At 39.0% G+C, this 16660-nt stretch overlaps 1 protein-coding gene across 4 annotated transcripts in view; it reads right to left on the minus strand.

Annotated features, from left to right (window-relative positions):
* Positions 1 to 16660, minus strand: part of LMTK2 (lemur tyrosine kinase 2) — a 92505-nt gene that overhangs the window by 13852 nt on the left and 61993 nt on the right. For all 4 annotated transcript variants that reach the window (XR_011155222.1, XR_011155221.1, XM_069029678.1 and 1 more), the window contains exons 2-10: positions 16287 to 16411; positions 15319 to 15463; positions 13504 to 13577; positions 12878 to 12996; positions 12066 to 12153; positions 5188 to 5321; positions 2359 to 2443; positions 1594 to 1715; positions 4 to 153 (exon numbers count right to left, since the gene is read on the minus strand). Coding sequence is in view for 2 of the 4 variants with exons in the window: in XM_069029678.1 (XP_068885779.1) it covers positions 4 to 153; positions 1594 to 1715; positions 2359 to 2443; positions 5188 to 5321; positions 12066 to 12153; positions 12878 to 12996; positions 13504 to 13577; positions 15319 to 15463; positions 16287 to 16411 (1042 nt within the window). In the remaining 2 variants the exon portion in view is untranslated. The remainder of the gene's footprint in view (positions 1 to 3; positions 154 to 1593; positions 1716 to 2358; positions 2444 to 5187; positions 5322 to 12065; positions 12154 to 12877; positions 12997 to 13503; positions 13578 to 15318; positions 15464 to 16286; positions 16412 to 16660) is intronic.

The raw sequence follows: 16660 nt of genomic DNA on the forward strand, positions 1-16660 counted from the left end.
TACCATCTATCAGAGTATGGCTGCTCCAGACGTGGCTTGAAGGGTTTAACCTGCTTCTCCTTGATGACATGGGTCAGGACTTCCCTGTCAGAGAAGTCTGAGTAAGGCCGAGCACCATTCTCAAACAGCTCCCATAATGTCACACCCAGTGCCCTGGAAAAGAGCAGCAAATGATTGGGCATTCTCAGAACTTTCCTGGAGATGCTTTTCTAAGAAAGTAAGGATATGCAAATCATAACTGGCAAGAAGAAATAAATACCACTCCCCATTGTCTCTAGAATAACTTCAGAAGTTGTTAACTCATTTTGACAGAATGCTAGCAGCCTGAAGAGTAAAATTGCTTGAAGGCAACAACAATTAAGGCAACAAAATATAGGAGGTCTCAAATTATTTGATCATGAAAAAAATCCCACATATAATAAAATATTATCTTTTCAACAGTTTTAAAATAAAAAATATTGTTATAGTGTATAGAAACGAGATTAAAAAACCTTATGGTTCATTCAACAGAAGAAAAAAGCTTTCATGAGAAATTGCAGTTATAGGTCAAACTGCTAGAAAACTCATCTTTATTCCAGTGTTCATAGAATTCCTTATTTTCAAGCTGCAGTGTCAAAAGCTGCCTCTGCTCAGTGCTGCAGCTGTACTCTATCCAACACTAATCGCATTTCCAGTTATTACAGTCAATGCTAATCTTCAGGGAATCTTTCCGTGCTCAAAATGCAAAGCAACTGACTCTGCCTGTAGAATAATTTAGATTGGAAGGGGTGTCTGGAATCATCTAGTCCAACCTATTCAAAGCAGCTCTGCATAAGAGGCACTAAAATACAAGCTGGAAAGCTTAAGACCCTGGCTGCTTGCAGTCCAGATGAACACTATGAGCTGAGGAAGCCTCCTTGGAGGATGGAAGCAAATTAGTATTTACATAATGTCTGTCTATCCCACCTGCCTTCTGCAGCCCTACTTTTAAAACACCAAAGCCTAGTTTACTATTTAATATCCTTAGAATATAAAACCAGGAATTAACTACAGTGTTTTCAGAAATGTTAGCCTAATCCACAATTTCCATTATCCAAATTTCTTGGGGCTTGAGAACTGAAGTGGAACTTGGCAATTTCAAAAACGCTCATCTTCAAGAGTTTCACCAGCCATTGTCTATCAGCTCTTTGGCAACACAAACCATCAGTTAATTGCTCTCAAATGCTGCAGCAAGAACACAGCATTTTAATTAAAATGCCACTGTTCTACCAACTGAACTTAATCAGGCTCTGGTGGGATCCACTTTTTATGTCACCCAGAGCTACTTAATCTCGGAAAATTCATTTACCATTTCTTTCCTTTATAAACATCTGAAGGTATTTTTATTAGTATAAACACCTATTATTCTGCTAAACATTTTTGTTTGCTCCAACTTTCTCTCAACAGATTTCTAAGAATCTTTCCAAAGCAGGATATAGTGTCAGGTTTACAGAGATTAACCTACTGTACATCTGATGCATCAGGTCAATTTAAATATTATTTACTCCTTCATGTACCACTTGAAAATATGTTCACAAATCTCTCATTGAAATTATTTTAAAGCCTTCTACATACCATATGTTACTGTATTTATTTTGCTCTGCTGATAACAGTCTGTCTTGAAAACTTGTTACTAACTCAGGTGCAGTCCAACGTAGAGGAACAAGTTTCTTCTCATCTGTCTCAATATAATCTTCCTGAATTATTGATTAAAATGAAAAAAACAAAATCAGAAAAAGGCTGAACATGCATTGGATCAACTATCAAGCAGATAGTGACAGTCCTTTCCTTAATATGTTTTTATATTAAGCCTATGCAAAAAAATTAGAATTAAAAAAATAATTCCATTTTCCCCAAGTAGCAGAGAATAATGCTATGGAGGAAAGCCATTCACTGGTCACTGCACAGCCGAAACTTGAATGCAAATTTCTTGTTTAAGGTTTGGTACTTACAAAATGTTTTAATTAATGTCTTTAATTTTTCTCTTTCTTGATATACTTTATTATTTTAAGTATTTTCCTTAAGAAATTTGAACCTTTCTTTCAAATGTGTCCTTAAAATACATTAAAATAAATTTGTTCATATTCTAGGACTACTGTAAATAGGACCAAAAAAAGGTAGATTTAGCAGAAGCTTCCAGAAGCGTAAACTCTACTCATCTCTAGAAAGACCATCTATTCTGGTACATGAACGTGCTGCAGTTATTTGCCAGTAATACTCTAAAAGTTCATTATTCAAATAAAGGACAATCTAGTATCAGTTTACAACTTTCAGGCATGCTTGTTGTAACCTTGAGCCCTGAATCCTTTAAAAAAGTGGTCCATGACTAGATTAACTTACCTTATACCTGCTGAATCCTATACCATAATCTCCTACTTTGACATTTAAATCGGATGTAAGGAAGCAATTCCGTAAGGCCAAGTCACTGAAAATGCAAACAAATAAACAGTGAGACAAACCAGGAGGTCTTCAATGCAAATTAAGACAAATGGGTTAGTAGAAGTAACAAGTCTTAGAACAGTCAGGTCACAGTTTGAAGTATCAAATGAAAAATCAAGAATACTGTTTTTTAAAAACTTAGAATCTAAAAATCAAGGACTTATGCACAGTTACAGATCATAGCTGCAAGTAACAGGAGCAGATCAGTACCACAAAACAGTGTTAATGATTCAGCATCCACTCTAGATATACTTCAGCAATCCCATGTGCATGAGCTGTAGGCTGATCCCTAAATCCTACTGAAGGCTGAGGCAAGCTGGGTGCAAGAAAGGTGTGCTCCTGCAGCTCCTGGAGTTCCCTTCCTGATTCTCTTCACAGGAAATCAAACCAGTCCATGCACTCTGAAAGACCAACTCATATGCAGTGCAAACCCAGGCAAAGGAACTGGGGAGATTGATTTCTAAAGTGCAATTGTGATCTAAACCAAATATTAAGAGTTTTCTTGTTGCTTACATTTTTACTAAGTTTTAGAACCTACACATGCCAACAATTGATTCTGTATCTCACTGGAATACTGCAGACACTACAGTTCTATACAAACACTCATCACTTCCAGAAAACACAAACACCAACAGAGTTTCTCCGAGATGACTTATTGGACAAGATTTGTTTTGTGGCCAAAAGTCTGATTTCCCTCGGGCACTCCCACTGCTTCAAAAGAGGATCAGTTTAGAGCCACAGAACCAAGCAGACACTGCATTCTGCAATCCAAAGAAAACTAAACACAGTGACAAGGCAACCACATTTAAAGATTTCATACAAAAACCCTGGACTATTATGCTGTCCTGTATAAAAAAGATCAAGCTGCAGGCACTTCTCTAGAGCAGTGGTGTAGACTCCTAAGCATTCAAACTACAAACAGCATTTACATGCAGTTATTTCATTCTGCTCATAATCCTCTCATGGAGATTACGTGGGCTGTTCACATGCTACAGTGATGTCACCCCTCTTCACACCTATCATTGCATGGCTTGCATTCTAATTGTCATAAGCAAAATCTATCAGCAATTCAGATTAAGTTTAAATATTAATTCATAATATGATACTAAGCTACCAGTAATATCTTACATCTACAGTTAAGTTCCTTAAGCAATAAGCCCATACATTACACATGAGCCAGAACTACAGTCAGTCTTTGGAAAAGACCCACAGAAAAAGTATTTCATAGAAGTCCTCTACTAAACAAATCACAAAGCTCTTGAATAGACACAGAATTTGCTTCCAGTTTCTACCACAAACCAGACCACAACTAGTCACAAACCAGCAGTGCTGCTGTAATAACACCAAGAAGCAGTTTTAGGAAACCCATCATGCAAACTCAGAAATTTATGCACATTTAATGAAGCTGGAACTGTGGCTGTGACAGCAGAGAGCTCAGCAGACTAATTGCTCAAATATTTCACTTCTCAGTTTCACAGAAGGGGACCAGGAAATTAAGTGCCCTGAAAGAACTCTACCTTTGCTTCTGTTGGCTTAAAAAATAGTCTCTGAAGTACAAATTGTCTGAAAGCCACAGCTTGCCTGGTACAAAGAAAGATGATGATGTTTTCCTTTCCAAAGTCATTGAACTACACAGGTCAGAAACACATCTATAACCTTCAAGTATGTCCCAGAGCTTGCCAAATTGTTTTATACTATTTAAATAAATATCCTGGAAGAGAAAAATTGTTGGCTGCTTGAATTTACCACTAACAACAAAATCACTGATGCTGGAGCTTTACCACTTACTCTGACAGCATCAGGATAGTGTTGCTAGAAGTAAACATTACAATGAGAATCCTGCAGATCCACAGAATAATTATTTACCAAGTTTATCTGCGTTTCACTGAAAATGTACTGTTAAATTTAATACCTAGAGAGCCATGCTGCTGCAAGACAAGAAACTGGTCCCTCAGTTAGACAGGTACAACTGGTATTACCTTCAAGTCATCTGAAATTGTTAAATGGGTTAAAAGAATAGCTCTGTTCATCAGCCACCAGCTGAGTCCAGGCTTTGGGTTTTTTTTCAGGGTTTTGCTGCTGCTTTACACCTGCACCTTTTAAGACTTAGGTTTGAGAGTTCATTTCTCCCTGAACTAAATGTCTTTGCTTTCCCTAAGCAGCAAGATGTGCATTGATAAGCTCCAACACAAGTTCCTGACTTGCTGAAAGGGTGATGCAAGTGCTGGTCCATTGCAGTCAGATTTTCCCTCTAAACTCAGCTTCCCCCTTACTGCATTAGAAAGGCTTTTTTTTCCCCATTTTTAGTAACAAAGGTAACAGGTTACCAAAGAGAAGTTCTAAATTGCTATAATCTGATAAAAAAATCACAGTAGGTAAGATTCATCCTAACTGAATTTTAACCTCCCTCCCTCCACAATAAACAAAACAAATTTGACTTGGCCAAGAATTAATCAAACAACTACATCTGGATTGGCTTGGCAGCAGGTTGTGTTCCGTGGGCTGCAAACCCAAAGAGCAGGTGATCAGCTTTCAGGCAGGTGGAGCTGGAACACCACACCACTGCAGCTCAATTAGCACCTTCATTAGCATCACACCTTCATGCCTCAGGGTATGTCACAGACAGAAGTTTGTGCAAACATAGTCTTCAACAGCCATGGATTTTAATGCAAATACTCAAATGAATTTCAGAGTGCATCTTGACTGAGTGGGATTTCTCTGGGAGCCTACCTGTGCACAAAGTTGTGTTTGTGCATCACAGCGAGGCCAGCGGCGATCTCACACGCCATTCTCTGCAGCAGCATTATCTGAGACTCTCCTTTAATGTGCTCTTGCTCATTGCAGATGTAAGTTTTCAGGTCACCCTGTAAAAGAAGTTGAGGATATTTATTAGCCTTATATGTTGATTGAATCTGAGAAATTTATTTTTAATAAAGATCCAGCTGACCACATTACTTATTTACCACATTTATGCTCAATAAAGCTCCTCAAGTTTCCAGTCTCCATAAAGGACCTTATAAAAGTCATCTAAGGCCTATGGTATTGTCCTTAGGGGTTTTTAATCTAATCATTTAGTAATTAACATCCTAGATCAGACTGCCACATGAAACCTGTCACACATTAGTAACTTCCATTAAAAAAAAACAGAGTTTGCTGAGCCTCTGCTTTTAAATGAGATGAGTTGTCAAGTGCTCCAAATCAGCAAAGCTGGCTGTCTGGGATTTGTAAGGGGATGGAAGGGAGAGACTAGAGAAGAGAGTTTCAGACATTGCCAGCTCACCAGAGCTTTCTATATAAAAAGCATGGTAATACACCCCATTCCAGTCAGAGAATTCTGATGATGGCAGCAGTTTTACAGAACCCAGGCAATGCTGAGCAATAGACACATAATTAATGAGCACACAGAAGCACTCCATAAATTACTAAAATAAGAACAGCTTTGAAATAGAGGAAAATAATTGAATACTGTCCAAACATTTGGGAAAAGGAAGACTTATGTAGTAAGAGAATCCAAGCAAAGGAAAAGAACAAGTTTCTCATACCATTGTTGTTCCTCTTCTCACAGTTTGGCTTTTAACCCAGCAGTTCTGTATTTTCGTTATTTAAAATATAGACTTTCCAAAAGGGTAGCAAACTATTTCAAAGACATTTCTGTATTGAGACTGCACAACATATATCACAACTTGTTTCACCAGCATAACACTCTGGGCTCTGTGTCCATTGTCTTCCTAAATCTTGGGCCAGGAAGCTCTTGCCAGAGCAGAGTTCCAAACAATTAGGAAAGGAAGAGTGTTTGTAACAGACACAGGTTCCAAACGGCAGAGCCCAATACAAGCACTGAAGACCCAGCTGAGCTGACTGTAGGTGGCAGCAAGAGCTCAAAGAAAGTCAAACTCCCTAAAATTGTCATTCATTAAAACAGCAGCTGCTTGCTTAGGGCTTGTTCCAGGTGGATTAAGTTCCTAGGATGCCTGAAATGCACCTAGGAATTACTTTTTAATTTTTAAATGCATTAGTAACAGCAGTGCTGTGTGACATCCCTTATTTCATAAATTATTCATGTAGGCACATATTTTTGTAGGAAAAGCAACTTTTATTAAATCCAGCACCTTGAAACACACTGGTTCTATGCTCCCATTCCGGTCTAATTAAGGCTACAATCAAGGTTAAAAATAGAAAATAGTTACGTTTGGTATTGCTTTAAAAGGACATTGCTTGTACCAAACTGGGGTGAACCAATGGTCAAACTCAGGTGCTGAACTGCCCTTCAGAAGAACCTGGACAAGCTGAAGAATGTTTCAACAGAGACCTTATGAAACTCCAGAAAGACAAATGCAAACTCTCCCACCCAGGAAGGAAAAAAGCCCTTGCAACAGCACAAAGTGAACAGTGGCCAGCTGGGCAGTAGCTCTGCAGGAAGGGACCTGGGGATCCTGGTGGGCAGCAAGCTCCACATAAGCCCTGTGTGCCCTGGGAGCAGACTGGGAGCGGCCTCCTGGGCTGCACAAACAGGGCCAGAGCCAGGGGAGGTCTCACCACCTTCTCAGCACTTGTCAGACCACATCAGATCCTGTGTTCAGAACTGGCTGCCCCAGAACACGACAAACTGGAGCAAGGTCAGGAAAGAGCCACCATGACAGGGGTCAGAGCATTTCACCATGAGGAGAGGCTCAGGGAACCAGGCTCATTCAGCCTGGAGAAAGAAAGACTTCAGCATAATAAATGTCCAGTATTAAGTTATTAAAGACTAAGCCAGGTTCCTACCCATGGAGCAGGGATGCAAGACGAGAGAGAACAGGCATGAGCTGAAACATGGAAATTTCAGACTGAGTGTAAGGAAAACAGTTCTACACATAAAGACATCAGCAGAAGTACAGGCTGATCAGAAAGAAAATGCAGTTTCCACCCCTGGATGTTTTCAAGATTCAACTGGACAAAATCTTGAGAAACCTAGTCTGGCCTTTGAGTGGGAGGCTGCAGACCTCCTGAGCTCCTCGCTAGCCTGAATTATCCTATGATGCCTCCCTGCCTAAAAGCAGACAGTAGCAACACAGCAACATTATCCCTGAACTATTTCAAGAGCCACAAAATGGCCCTTTATTGACAGACTTTTTAACACTGTAAATATCAAAGGTTATATATATCTGAATAAATGCAGTTCTGCAAAATTCACTGCAGAGACATCTAAATATAAAAAGCTCAATAATCATGCTTGAGGAAGGCTCTACTTTCTCTCCAACCTCCTCTGCCACGCTGCCTTTCCCCTCCTCTCTTGGGACACCATGAAGAACTAAATTTTGCCTTTCTTCCTATCCTTTTCAGTTCAGCCATTTTTGTAAGTAAGTCTTAATATGATTTTTCTCTGTAATAGCCAGAAGCTGGGGGCACACTTACAGTCAGTACTCTTTGGCAGCTTTTTGTTTGTGCAAATTCCACACTGAGTTCATCTGAACACTCAAACAGATGACTGACATGACTTTTTAACCAGAAGGCACTGATGGTTTTAAAACTGATGACAGTTTTGAAAATGTGAAGAGGTTACCAAATTATGTCTACACATTCTACCAAGTTGTCATAAACTGACAAATCCCCCCTTTATTTTAAACCACACGCCACTGATAAGTCTGCTCCTTGGCTCATATCATGATCCTGAAATAGATACACTGAACTCTTTGATTATGAAGTTTTCATCACAAAGACTCTTTTTCTGATTAGAACATGTTTTCAAGGGGCTGTAATTAAAAAAAGAACCAATCACTGCAAGCAGGCACCCTCCCCTAACAGCAACATCCCTGAAGTAAGCCACAGAGCATTCCAGGCAAATCAGCATCCTGCTGATCTCATCTGCCCAGGGAATTGCAAGACTTGAAGAATTTCCGTAAGAATTTGATAGGCAAATCAGCCTCACAATATACATGCAACTTCCACATTTGAATAACTTTTCCTTTTACTCATAAATTATGTCAATCTATTAGAGGATTTGCTGTGCTGACAAAATGCTGGCCACACAGGGTTGAGTAATATATTAAAGTTAATAAGACAGCTACCACTATTTTTAACCTGGCATCATTCTGCAATGTTTAACAGTGAACAGTTAACTATTCCTAGCAGACTGCACCAACATACTATGCAACTAATATGGGGAAAAGGGTTGTGAGACCTTTTAGAGCATTTCTTTTTATATTTACTGTTTTCTAAATAATTTTAACACAGGCAAAGCATAGAATTTAACAGCTTAAATCACTTATGTGTGACTGACCTCTCTTGCTTCTTTCCCAGCTCTGCAAAGCAAGGGATACAGAGCAACCTGGACTACATTATGAACTAGACTAAACGTTAGCCAAAACAGTTATTGCACATGCAACCAGCAATCTTGTGTAACAGAAATATATCAGGAGTTTCTGTGGCCAAGAAAACAAGTAAGCCAGCCTGCCTGACATTCAGCATTGCCACCCTGACAGCTCTGGTTTCTCTGCACTACAGTTTCCAGTGCCTCTGATCAAGACCTTTCAATGCCAAGGAGCCTGGGAACTGATAATCCAACAGGGCTGCCTGAGCAGCCAAGACAAGGTCAACTGGCCCTAAAAAGGCTACAAATCCAAGCAAGAGAAGTAGCAAAAGGAGGACATGCTGTGATAGGCTAGGAGTTTGAAGGAGTGTGAATAAAACAACCACTGTACCCTCCAGACCGTCAATGCGTCAGCAGAATAGATGCATTTTTTGTTACTTAATATGCCAAATTTGTAAAACAAGGTCAACACTGCCAAATGAGCCTCAAAAGAACTTGTCACCTGAAGATATTAAAACTTCCTATCCAACACAGCTGACATATTTGCCATCTTTTTTCAGAACTATTGAATTCTTAAACACACACGTACCAGGGACTAAAACAAGTTTACTTTGCTGGATATACACAGACACCACAACACAAGGGCAAGAGCTCTAGCTCAGCATTAAACCACTGGTAGCAGAACAGGACCACGTTCCTCACCCTTCCCATCTGAACAGTAGTCACCACAGACACTGGAACCTTTAGTCAACCACTTGAAATTCCACCTGCCCTGATGTTTTTTCTGATGAAGAATCACTCCTGTGTGTGCACCTCCATGCACCCCAATTCACCCAATTTCAGGAAAAAAAGTACAAAAGGAGTTTTGAGATCAATTACTAAAAGTCTAAAAAATCCAAATAACTGCCATCCCAACCACGGCGATAAAAAGCTTCCTGACACTCTCTTAAAAACCTTTTTACTAAAAAAACCTATTTAGCAACATCTTCTGTTCCAAAAGGTGCCATCATGCTTCCTTTACATTGCTTCCTTCCTGTCTCTTTGCCCTTACTCCAACATTGCCACCTCCCACTCCAGGCCCTGGACCACAACAAGAATTAGGGATGTGCAGGGACACTGAGCTACTCCCTTGTCCCAGTCTCTGCATCAAACTGCTCAAGTGAACACTGTCCTGTCTGCCCAGCTCCTGTGTATTTGTGTGCACAGGGAAAAAAAAAAGCTATCATGTCTAGGAGATACTCAGCTCTACCAAGTAAGACCTCTTTAAGTGAGCCAGACTTCAATATGAAAGTTATGTTTAACTGACTCTAATATATAATTTTCTAAAACCAAGTTTTAGTTCACTTGGAACAGAAAAATGAGCACAGACATTTATTTTCCATTCCAAAGAAATTACCTAACTACACTCAAATTTGTAAAACCACCACTTTAACTGTCAAGCTTACTGCCCCCAGTTAAAGCGAAAATCTATTTTATCCCCTCAAATAAAATCCTTTCCAGATTACTCTGCAGGATCATGACAACTTCTGGCATAAATAATCAGGCATCAAACGAGGATATTATTTTTTCCTGTATACTTAAAGTAGGGCAATCTTTAAAAGCTACTCCATCTTCAAATTTAAAGTTGGATTAAATCACATAACTATCTGAAAACATGGCAGCAATTAAATCTGATTTGGATGTATATTTGACGGACTCTATAAAATGCAATTCTCTTTCCAGGGTCCTTTTAAAGAAACTCCAATCTGAATTGCAGGTTTAAAAACCAGTAAGAAGTACTCTATTTCTACATTGAAAAACTGTAAAAAACTTTATCTGTTAACCTTAGGCACAGAGTTTTTAATTGTTAGCAAAACCAGAACATTTCACTTTGATCAGTCACTTAAAAAGTTCAGGCATTTCTTCAATTTGGAAAAGAAGGATTTTATCAGCACTTCTGCCTCATTAATTTACCACAGCTAATACATTTGAGCAAAAGAGCAGCAAGTAAAAATATAGTTATTTAAGGTCACAGATTAATTGATATTTCTCAAAAATCTCAAGTTCATGCTAACTAATTTAAATTGCCTGAGGCAACTAGAAGCAGATTTTTGCACCTGAGTTTAAAGGAAAATTGTGAAGTACAGAAACTGGTAAAAAAGATCTTGCTGAAATTTATAAATGCAAACTGTCTTATTTCTGAAAGATTCATTCCTTAGTAATATCTGTGCACTTCTGACTTAATTTCTGTCTTGACATTTCCCAAGGAACTCTGCTTTGGGTGACATCTGCACAACAAACCTTAAAAGCAGCTACTGAGCCAATGTTTAGACAGCCACCTGGACTTTGGGGTTTGTTTGGTTTTAGTAACTTGTTAAGCTACAATAAAACAACTCAAGTCTTTCCAGACCATGAATCCAAACTTTTGTCTCTCATGACTCTGCATGCTGGGCACAGTTCAGAGGTTCTCTACATGCCCCCCTTCCTCACAACATTCACGTACATTCCAAGGAATGCGGTGGCTGAGCAAGGCTTTGTGCTGTCCCTCCCATTCCAGGGACCACTGTGGCACTGAAAGTAGTGGGAATACCCTTCAGTGTGTTCCTACCTTTTCTTCTGGTGATCAGGAAGTATAAGGCAGTTTCTTGGGGGGCAGAAGGGGCAGGAGAAGGCAAATAAAAGGATAAGAAAGTAAGGAAAAGAATAATACAGTAAGAGAAAGAACCAGGAAGAGAATGAACACTGAAACTGAAAATTCTAGCTATAAGAAGACACGTGTCTGGTACGAGAAGTGAGCCCACCATTGCATTTTAGCCCAAAGCTGCACAGCACGGGTAAAATCCGGGCACTGCAGAGGTGGGGGCGGAGGCAGGAGGCAAGAAATTCTTCCATTTTCCTCAATTAACATTTTCACATAAATGGTAATAAAAGCACATTAAGATTGCAGACAGCAAATATCATCTGAATGTGATGTTAGTGTGTGCATGTGATACTGGACTGTGATAAAAAGCTCCTTTCTATGACACCCTCTGCCCTCCAAGCTCCCTGTTGAAGGCAGACTGAAAGAGACTGGCAATTCCATTATCAAAGAACAGGTATTTGCCTCTTCAGAATATTCCACAAGCACTTTGAACATACATGATGAATTGAAAAAAGTACAAAAAAAATTGTAATTGTGGTGTCTCTAAACAAAAAAAAAAAAAAGAAGTCTTGTGAAACTGGTTAACCAAAAAACTTCCCAGAGAGAAGAATCATTTCATGAGCAAAGGGCAGTAAATATACCACACACAATTCACACCTGCAGAAAAACAACTGCAGCCTCTCGTATAAGTGCACTTACCAAGTCACAGAACTCAAAAACTAGGAGATAAGGAATGGCTTCCACACATTGCCCAATACACTGGAGAACATTTGGATGCTGAAGAATGCTGGAGTGAAAAAATACAGTTAAAGCCAGGAAGATCACAGTAGAATGCAACACACTGAAATCCCTACCAGAAGTTTCAACACATAACATTGGAGGGGGGTGGCAGGAACAGAAGGTGCAAGTACCAAAGCCACAGATTCCATTTGGACCTTTGTATCTCCTTTGTATTGCTGAAGTGTATCACTGACAGCAGCCAAAACTCAGAGCATCTCAAACCCACAAAAGCCAGGACTGTCACATGAGAGTCACACCCATCCTCCCACCACCCCTCATACCAAAATTAAAGCATGCAACTGGTTCACAAACTACACCAAGGTACAGAGCTGGCTAAAAGATAAACCTTTTCTAAGCCAGGTTAGTTCCCAGCCAGATCAGTTACTTCTCCTAAATTGCTCCAAAACCACTTGTGCCAATGCAGCAGAAGGCATGAAATTTCTTCTGACAACTGCCAACAACCCAAGCCTAAATGCAAATATAGCCAGGACGTTAGAAAGCACGGAGAAGAGAAAGCTCTTCACTGACCAATCTTTTACAGCATGTCCAGGCAAGGTAAAGCACACTAAGTTATGTGAACACAACTTCTGCTCACTTTGGGTTGAGTGTATTTCACATTTGAAAGACAAACATTACAGTTATATGGGAGGGCAAGTAGAGACAATAACACTGAACAAAAGCAACGTCCAAAACTCATCTGCAGTAGAATGAAGCTGTGAAACATTACTTACTAATATGGTTCTCCATTTCTTAAAAACTGTTCTTGCTCCTTGGGACCTGCACTTGCCTTTAACTCCTTCACTATTACCCTTGCTACACTAGTGCCTGTGTAGATCTCTCCAAGGAGAACCTGAAAAAGAGATTGTGTCTTTAATCAGAGGGGAAAAAACATCTGTAGTGTTCCTGCAAAGAAAAACAAGAGCTAAAAACATGTTGTAGGAAAGACTTTCTGGCTTTTTTACAAACACAAAACAGAGCTTTGATAATTAAATACCTATACTTAAATCTTGACAACTGATCTACACATCAGCTTTCAGAAAACATGTTTGCTGGTGAAGACCACTTATTAACTTAATTTTTTCCTAAAAAGAATTGGTAAAAACAGGAGTGCATTAACTCAAATCCATGTAAGTGAAATGTCTAAGTAGTCTCTAGTAAGAATCTACAGGTAAATTCAAAAAGTACTGATTAGTCCTGTGATTACAGCTAAAAAATGCATGCAAGGAAGTATCTAATTTCAACTTCAATTTTTCTTATGTTACTACCTTTTTTTGACTACCATTTTAAGGTAAATACAGAGGCCTAGTCAGCTGGGAATAAGCCTCAATCTGAGCAATATTAAGAGATAACTCCTCACCTTTCCAAACCAGCCATTTCCAATTTCCTGGATGTAGTTTAGACTCTGACGTGCAACTTGAGACTTTGATCCATCTGTCACACAATGAAACAAATGTAACACGTATCAACCACTCAGATGGCCAAAGTCAGCAACTGCTGAGGAAATAATGAAAGCTTCTACAAAATTTATTCCCAACAGGGTGCACACATTCAGCCCAAGCACCAAAACCTTGTCAAATGTACATAAAAGAGGAAGGTAATGTTGTGACAACAGCACTCAAGTGAAACTTTTCTCAGGGGCAGCTTCTAAGCCATACCAGAGCACACCCCCTACAAAACCTGTCCTGAAGAAATGTGAGCTTAAAAGTTTTTAACACATTCAGCAAGAAGGCAAAAAGGCTAATAAGTTCTGCTTCCAATATAAAATTGTGTTATAGCCTGTAGCTGGGTAGAGAAAACCGTCTACTTACAATAGTTTCCTATGTAAGTAAAATAGAAAACCCAATGTACATCTTATATTTATAGTTATATAGAGTTACTGTTTTAACAGAAACAGTTTGACTGCTTTATTCTTCAGCCCAACTGCCCTACTTGTAGCTACCATCTGGAAGGAGGACATTTTTCAACTAAAAATGCTTCACATAAGAGCTCAGAGAGGAGAAGGACAGAAAAGAAAACCCAGATGGCTGCAGATAATGGGCAGTAACAATGGCAGACCCCACATACCAGAGGAGATCCAGCAGCATTTATCCCTCTGCTGCCCCACTGGTTAGGAACACTAACAAACAGATGTAAAAAAACCTTTTCTCGTCTGAGAATTCTAGCCCACTATTTATTTCCATAAACTCCCTTTAGAGCAGTATTATTGTACTGGAAGAGCCAGAGCTGTATAATTCACTGTCAATGTGCTCCTAAGCATGGTGAAGGCCACGGCAGTGCAACCACATTTTATCCAAGCACTCAAGCACATTGCCTCACTTCTGGCAAAACCCTTGTTGTGACAGTATCATTTTAACAATTATGGCTACACAGAAGAGCTGACATAAAATTTTTCACTCAATTTTTCCCAGCTCTTTAAAATACTGAGTCATCTGTACAACTGTGTCATTTGTATTAAAGGCACACTGAGTTTCTTGAAATTCATACAGGAATTTTACTAGAAGCTTCCCTGAACATCTAATGCTCAAGCAACACAAGTAGTATGTAAAATTATGTGAAATAGCACATAATAGGAGAGTAAGCACTCCAGGCTAAACTGTGGTTATAGTATGATAAGATGCTTAAATTTCCCTTTACAAAAATTGTGTTTTAAAGAACACACTCCAAAAACCCTTCCACACAGAGAGATTAAACCTAATGCTCTGTCTTACCAAGATCACATTTACAGCACAAATAGTCTACAGTGACATTAAGAAAGTGATGCAGCTGAATAGCAGCACTGATGTCAAGTAAAGGATTCACTCTTGTTTCCATTTAAGGATGGTGGTTAAAGTCCAATGACAACTTAGCCATAAAGAAAACCACTAAAGAGCGAAGTCACAAGTGTGCCAGGGTACTTCAAACCCTTCAGGTATATAGAGATATAATGATAGCAATCTAGAGAGGGGGTTTTAAGGCAGTTTTGTTCTCTTAAGCTCTCTTACCCTGCCACAGGTTAACATCATAGAAGCAATATTTCACATTTTATCCTTTACCCTACAAAATATATTGGCTCGGTTTATGGAAATCTGTAGCAAATTATTTGTTACAGTAAAGTCAAACATAATCAGTCACACTCCATTTTAGACACTGAAAATGGCTACTTTTGTTTTTGCACTGAAAACCAGTATTTTACCTGTACGAGATGGAAACTGGGAGGGAGTTGGTAAAGCAATATTGGGAACTGAAAGAGTAAACACTTCTGCTGGAGACTGAACAGATGGAGTATCTTCTGCTGGAGGTGTAAAATCTATTTCATCATCAAAGTTATCTTCAAATTCCTAAACAAAAGAAGTCTTAGTAAACAAGCTGATCCTTGCCTTTAAATAAGTACTAATACATTTCTTTCAGTTTGAATGACCAATGCAAAGGAAGCTTAGCTTTCCTCCAAGGATAGTAACAAACATTTAGTATTCTATTCTTTATTTTCCATTAATCGATGTCTCAAAGAGATTAAAGCACTGCTTTTAATAATCAAGGGGTTTTTGTTCAGTTGGGTTTTTGTGGGCTTGGTGGTTTGGGTTTTGTTGGTGGTGTTGGTTTTTTTGCTTTGTTTTCTTTTTACTTTAAATGCTGGCTTTGAACAAATTACCATGAACTGCTCAGGCCAAATATTCTCCAGTTAGAAATGAGAGCAAAGCTCAATTTTAGGAACACTGATTACAGATGTTCCAAAAGTAACTATTCTCTGATGACAATTTCTCAAGAGTTTTGCCACAGTGCATATGCATCTCCAGTATTCTTATTCGACAGAAGTGTCTTAAACCCCACCAGCAGACTAAGAAAAACAAAAGAAAACACAGAAAAACAACAAAAAGGTTCTTTACAGCAAAATTGTCTCAAGGGTGTAACTTTTACTACTGATCCTGATAGCTAGTTACTATTTTGAAAAGGCATTAAAGATGCTTACTGCACCAGGGACCAATTAGTTCAAACAAACACCTGCCATCAGGACTTCACAGCCTGCAAGAATACAGTCACTGGCTGTTTCAGAAGAGAGGATGTACAGTGACACTGTATTAGCACAACTAATCAAGTGTTCTGGATATCAGGATGCAGCTGAGAATTATCACTTGTAAACACCTTGGTAACTTCATGTCTTACCTTGAAATCTATCTCAGGGTCTTTACAGCAGGAGACACAATTTGCCAGCAGAATGACCAGGACTACCAGAGTACACAGAGACAGAACCACAAAAGATGAGGGAACTTCAGCTGTAGCTCCTTCTCCTAGAAATAAACATGTATGCAGTATTATATAAATATGTTTAGCACTCTAAGAAGTTCCTCCAAAACATATTACCTACCAGCATTTATTTAAAAATGGGAAGCTGAACATTTAATCCCATGGATGTGATAGTACCAAGCCTTGGGATTCTGTTTAAGTCAATAAATTTATACAGATATCCAAACACAGAGAGTAGAAATCTGGTCTTTTGGAAGACATTTCCCATGAGCTAGAACACCTGACCTAAAGAA

This window comes from Aphelocoma coerulescens, chromosome 14 (genome assembly GCF_041296385.1).
Source record: "Aphelocoma coerulescens isolate FSJ_1873_10779 chromosome 14, UR_Acoe_1.0, whole genome shotgun sequence".
In the NCBI taxonomy this organism is placed as follows: Eukaryota; Metazoa; Chordata; class Aves; order Passeriformes; family Corvidae; genus Aphelocoma; species Aphelocoma coerulescens.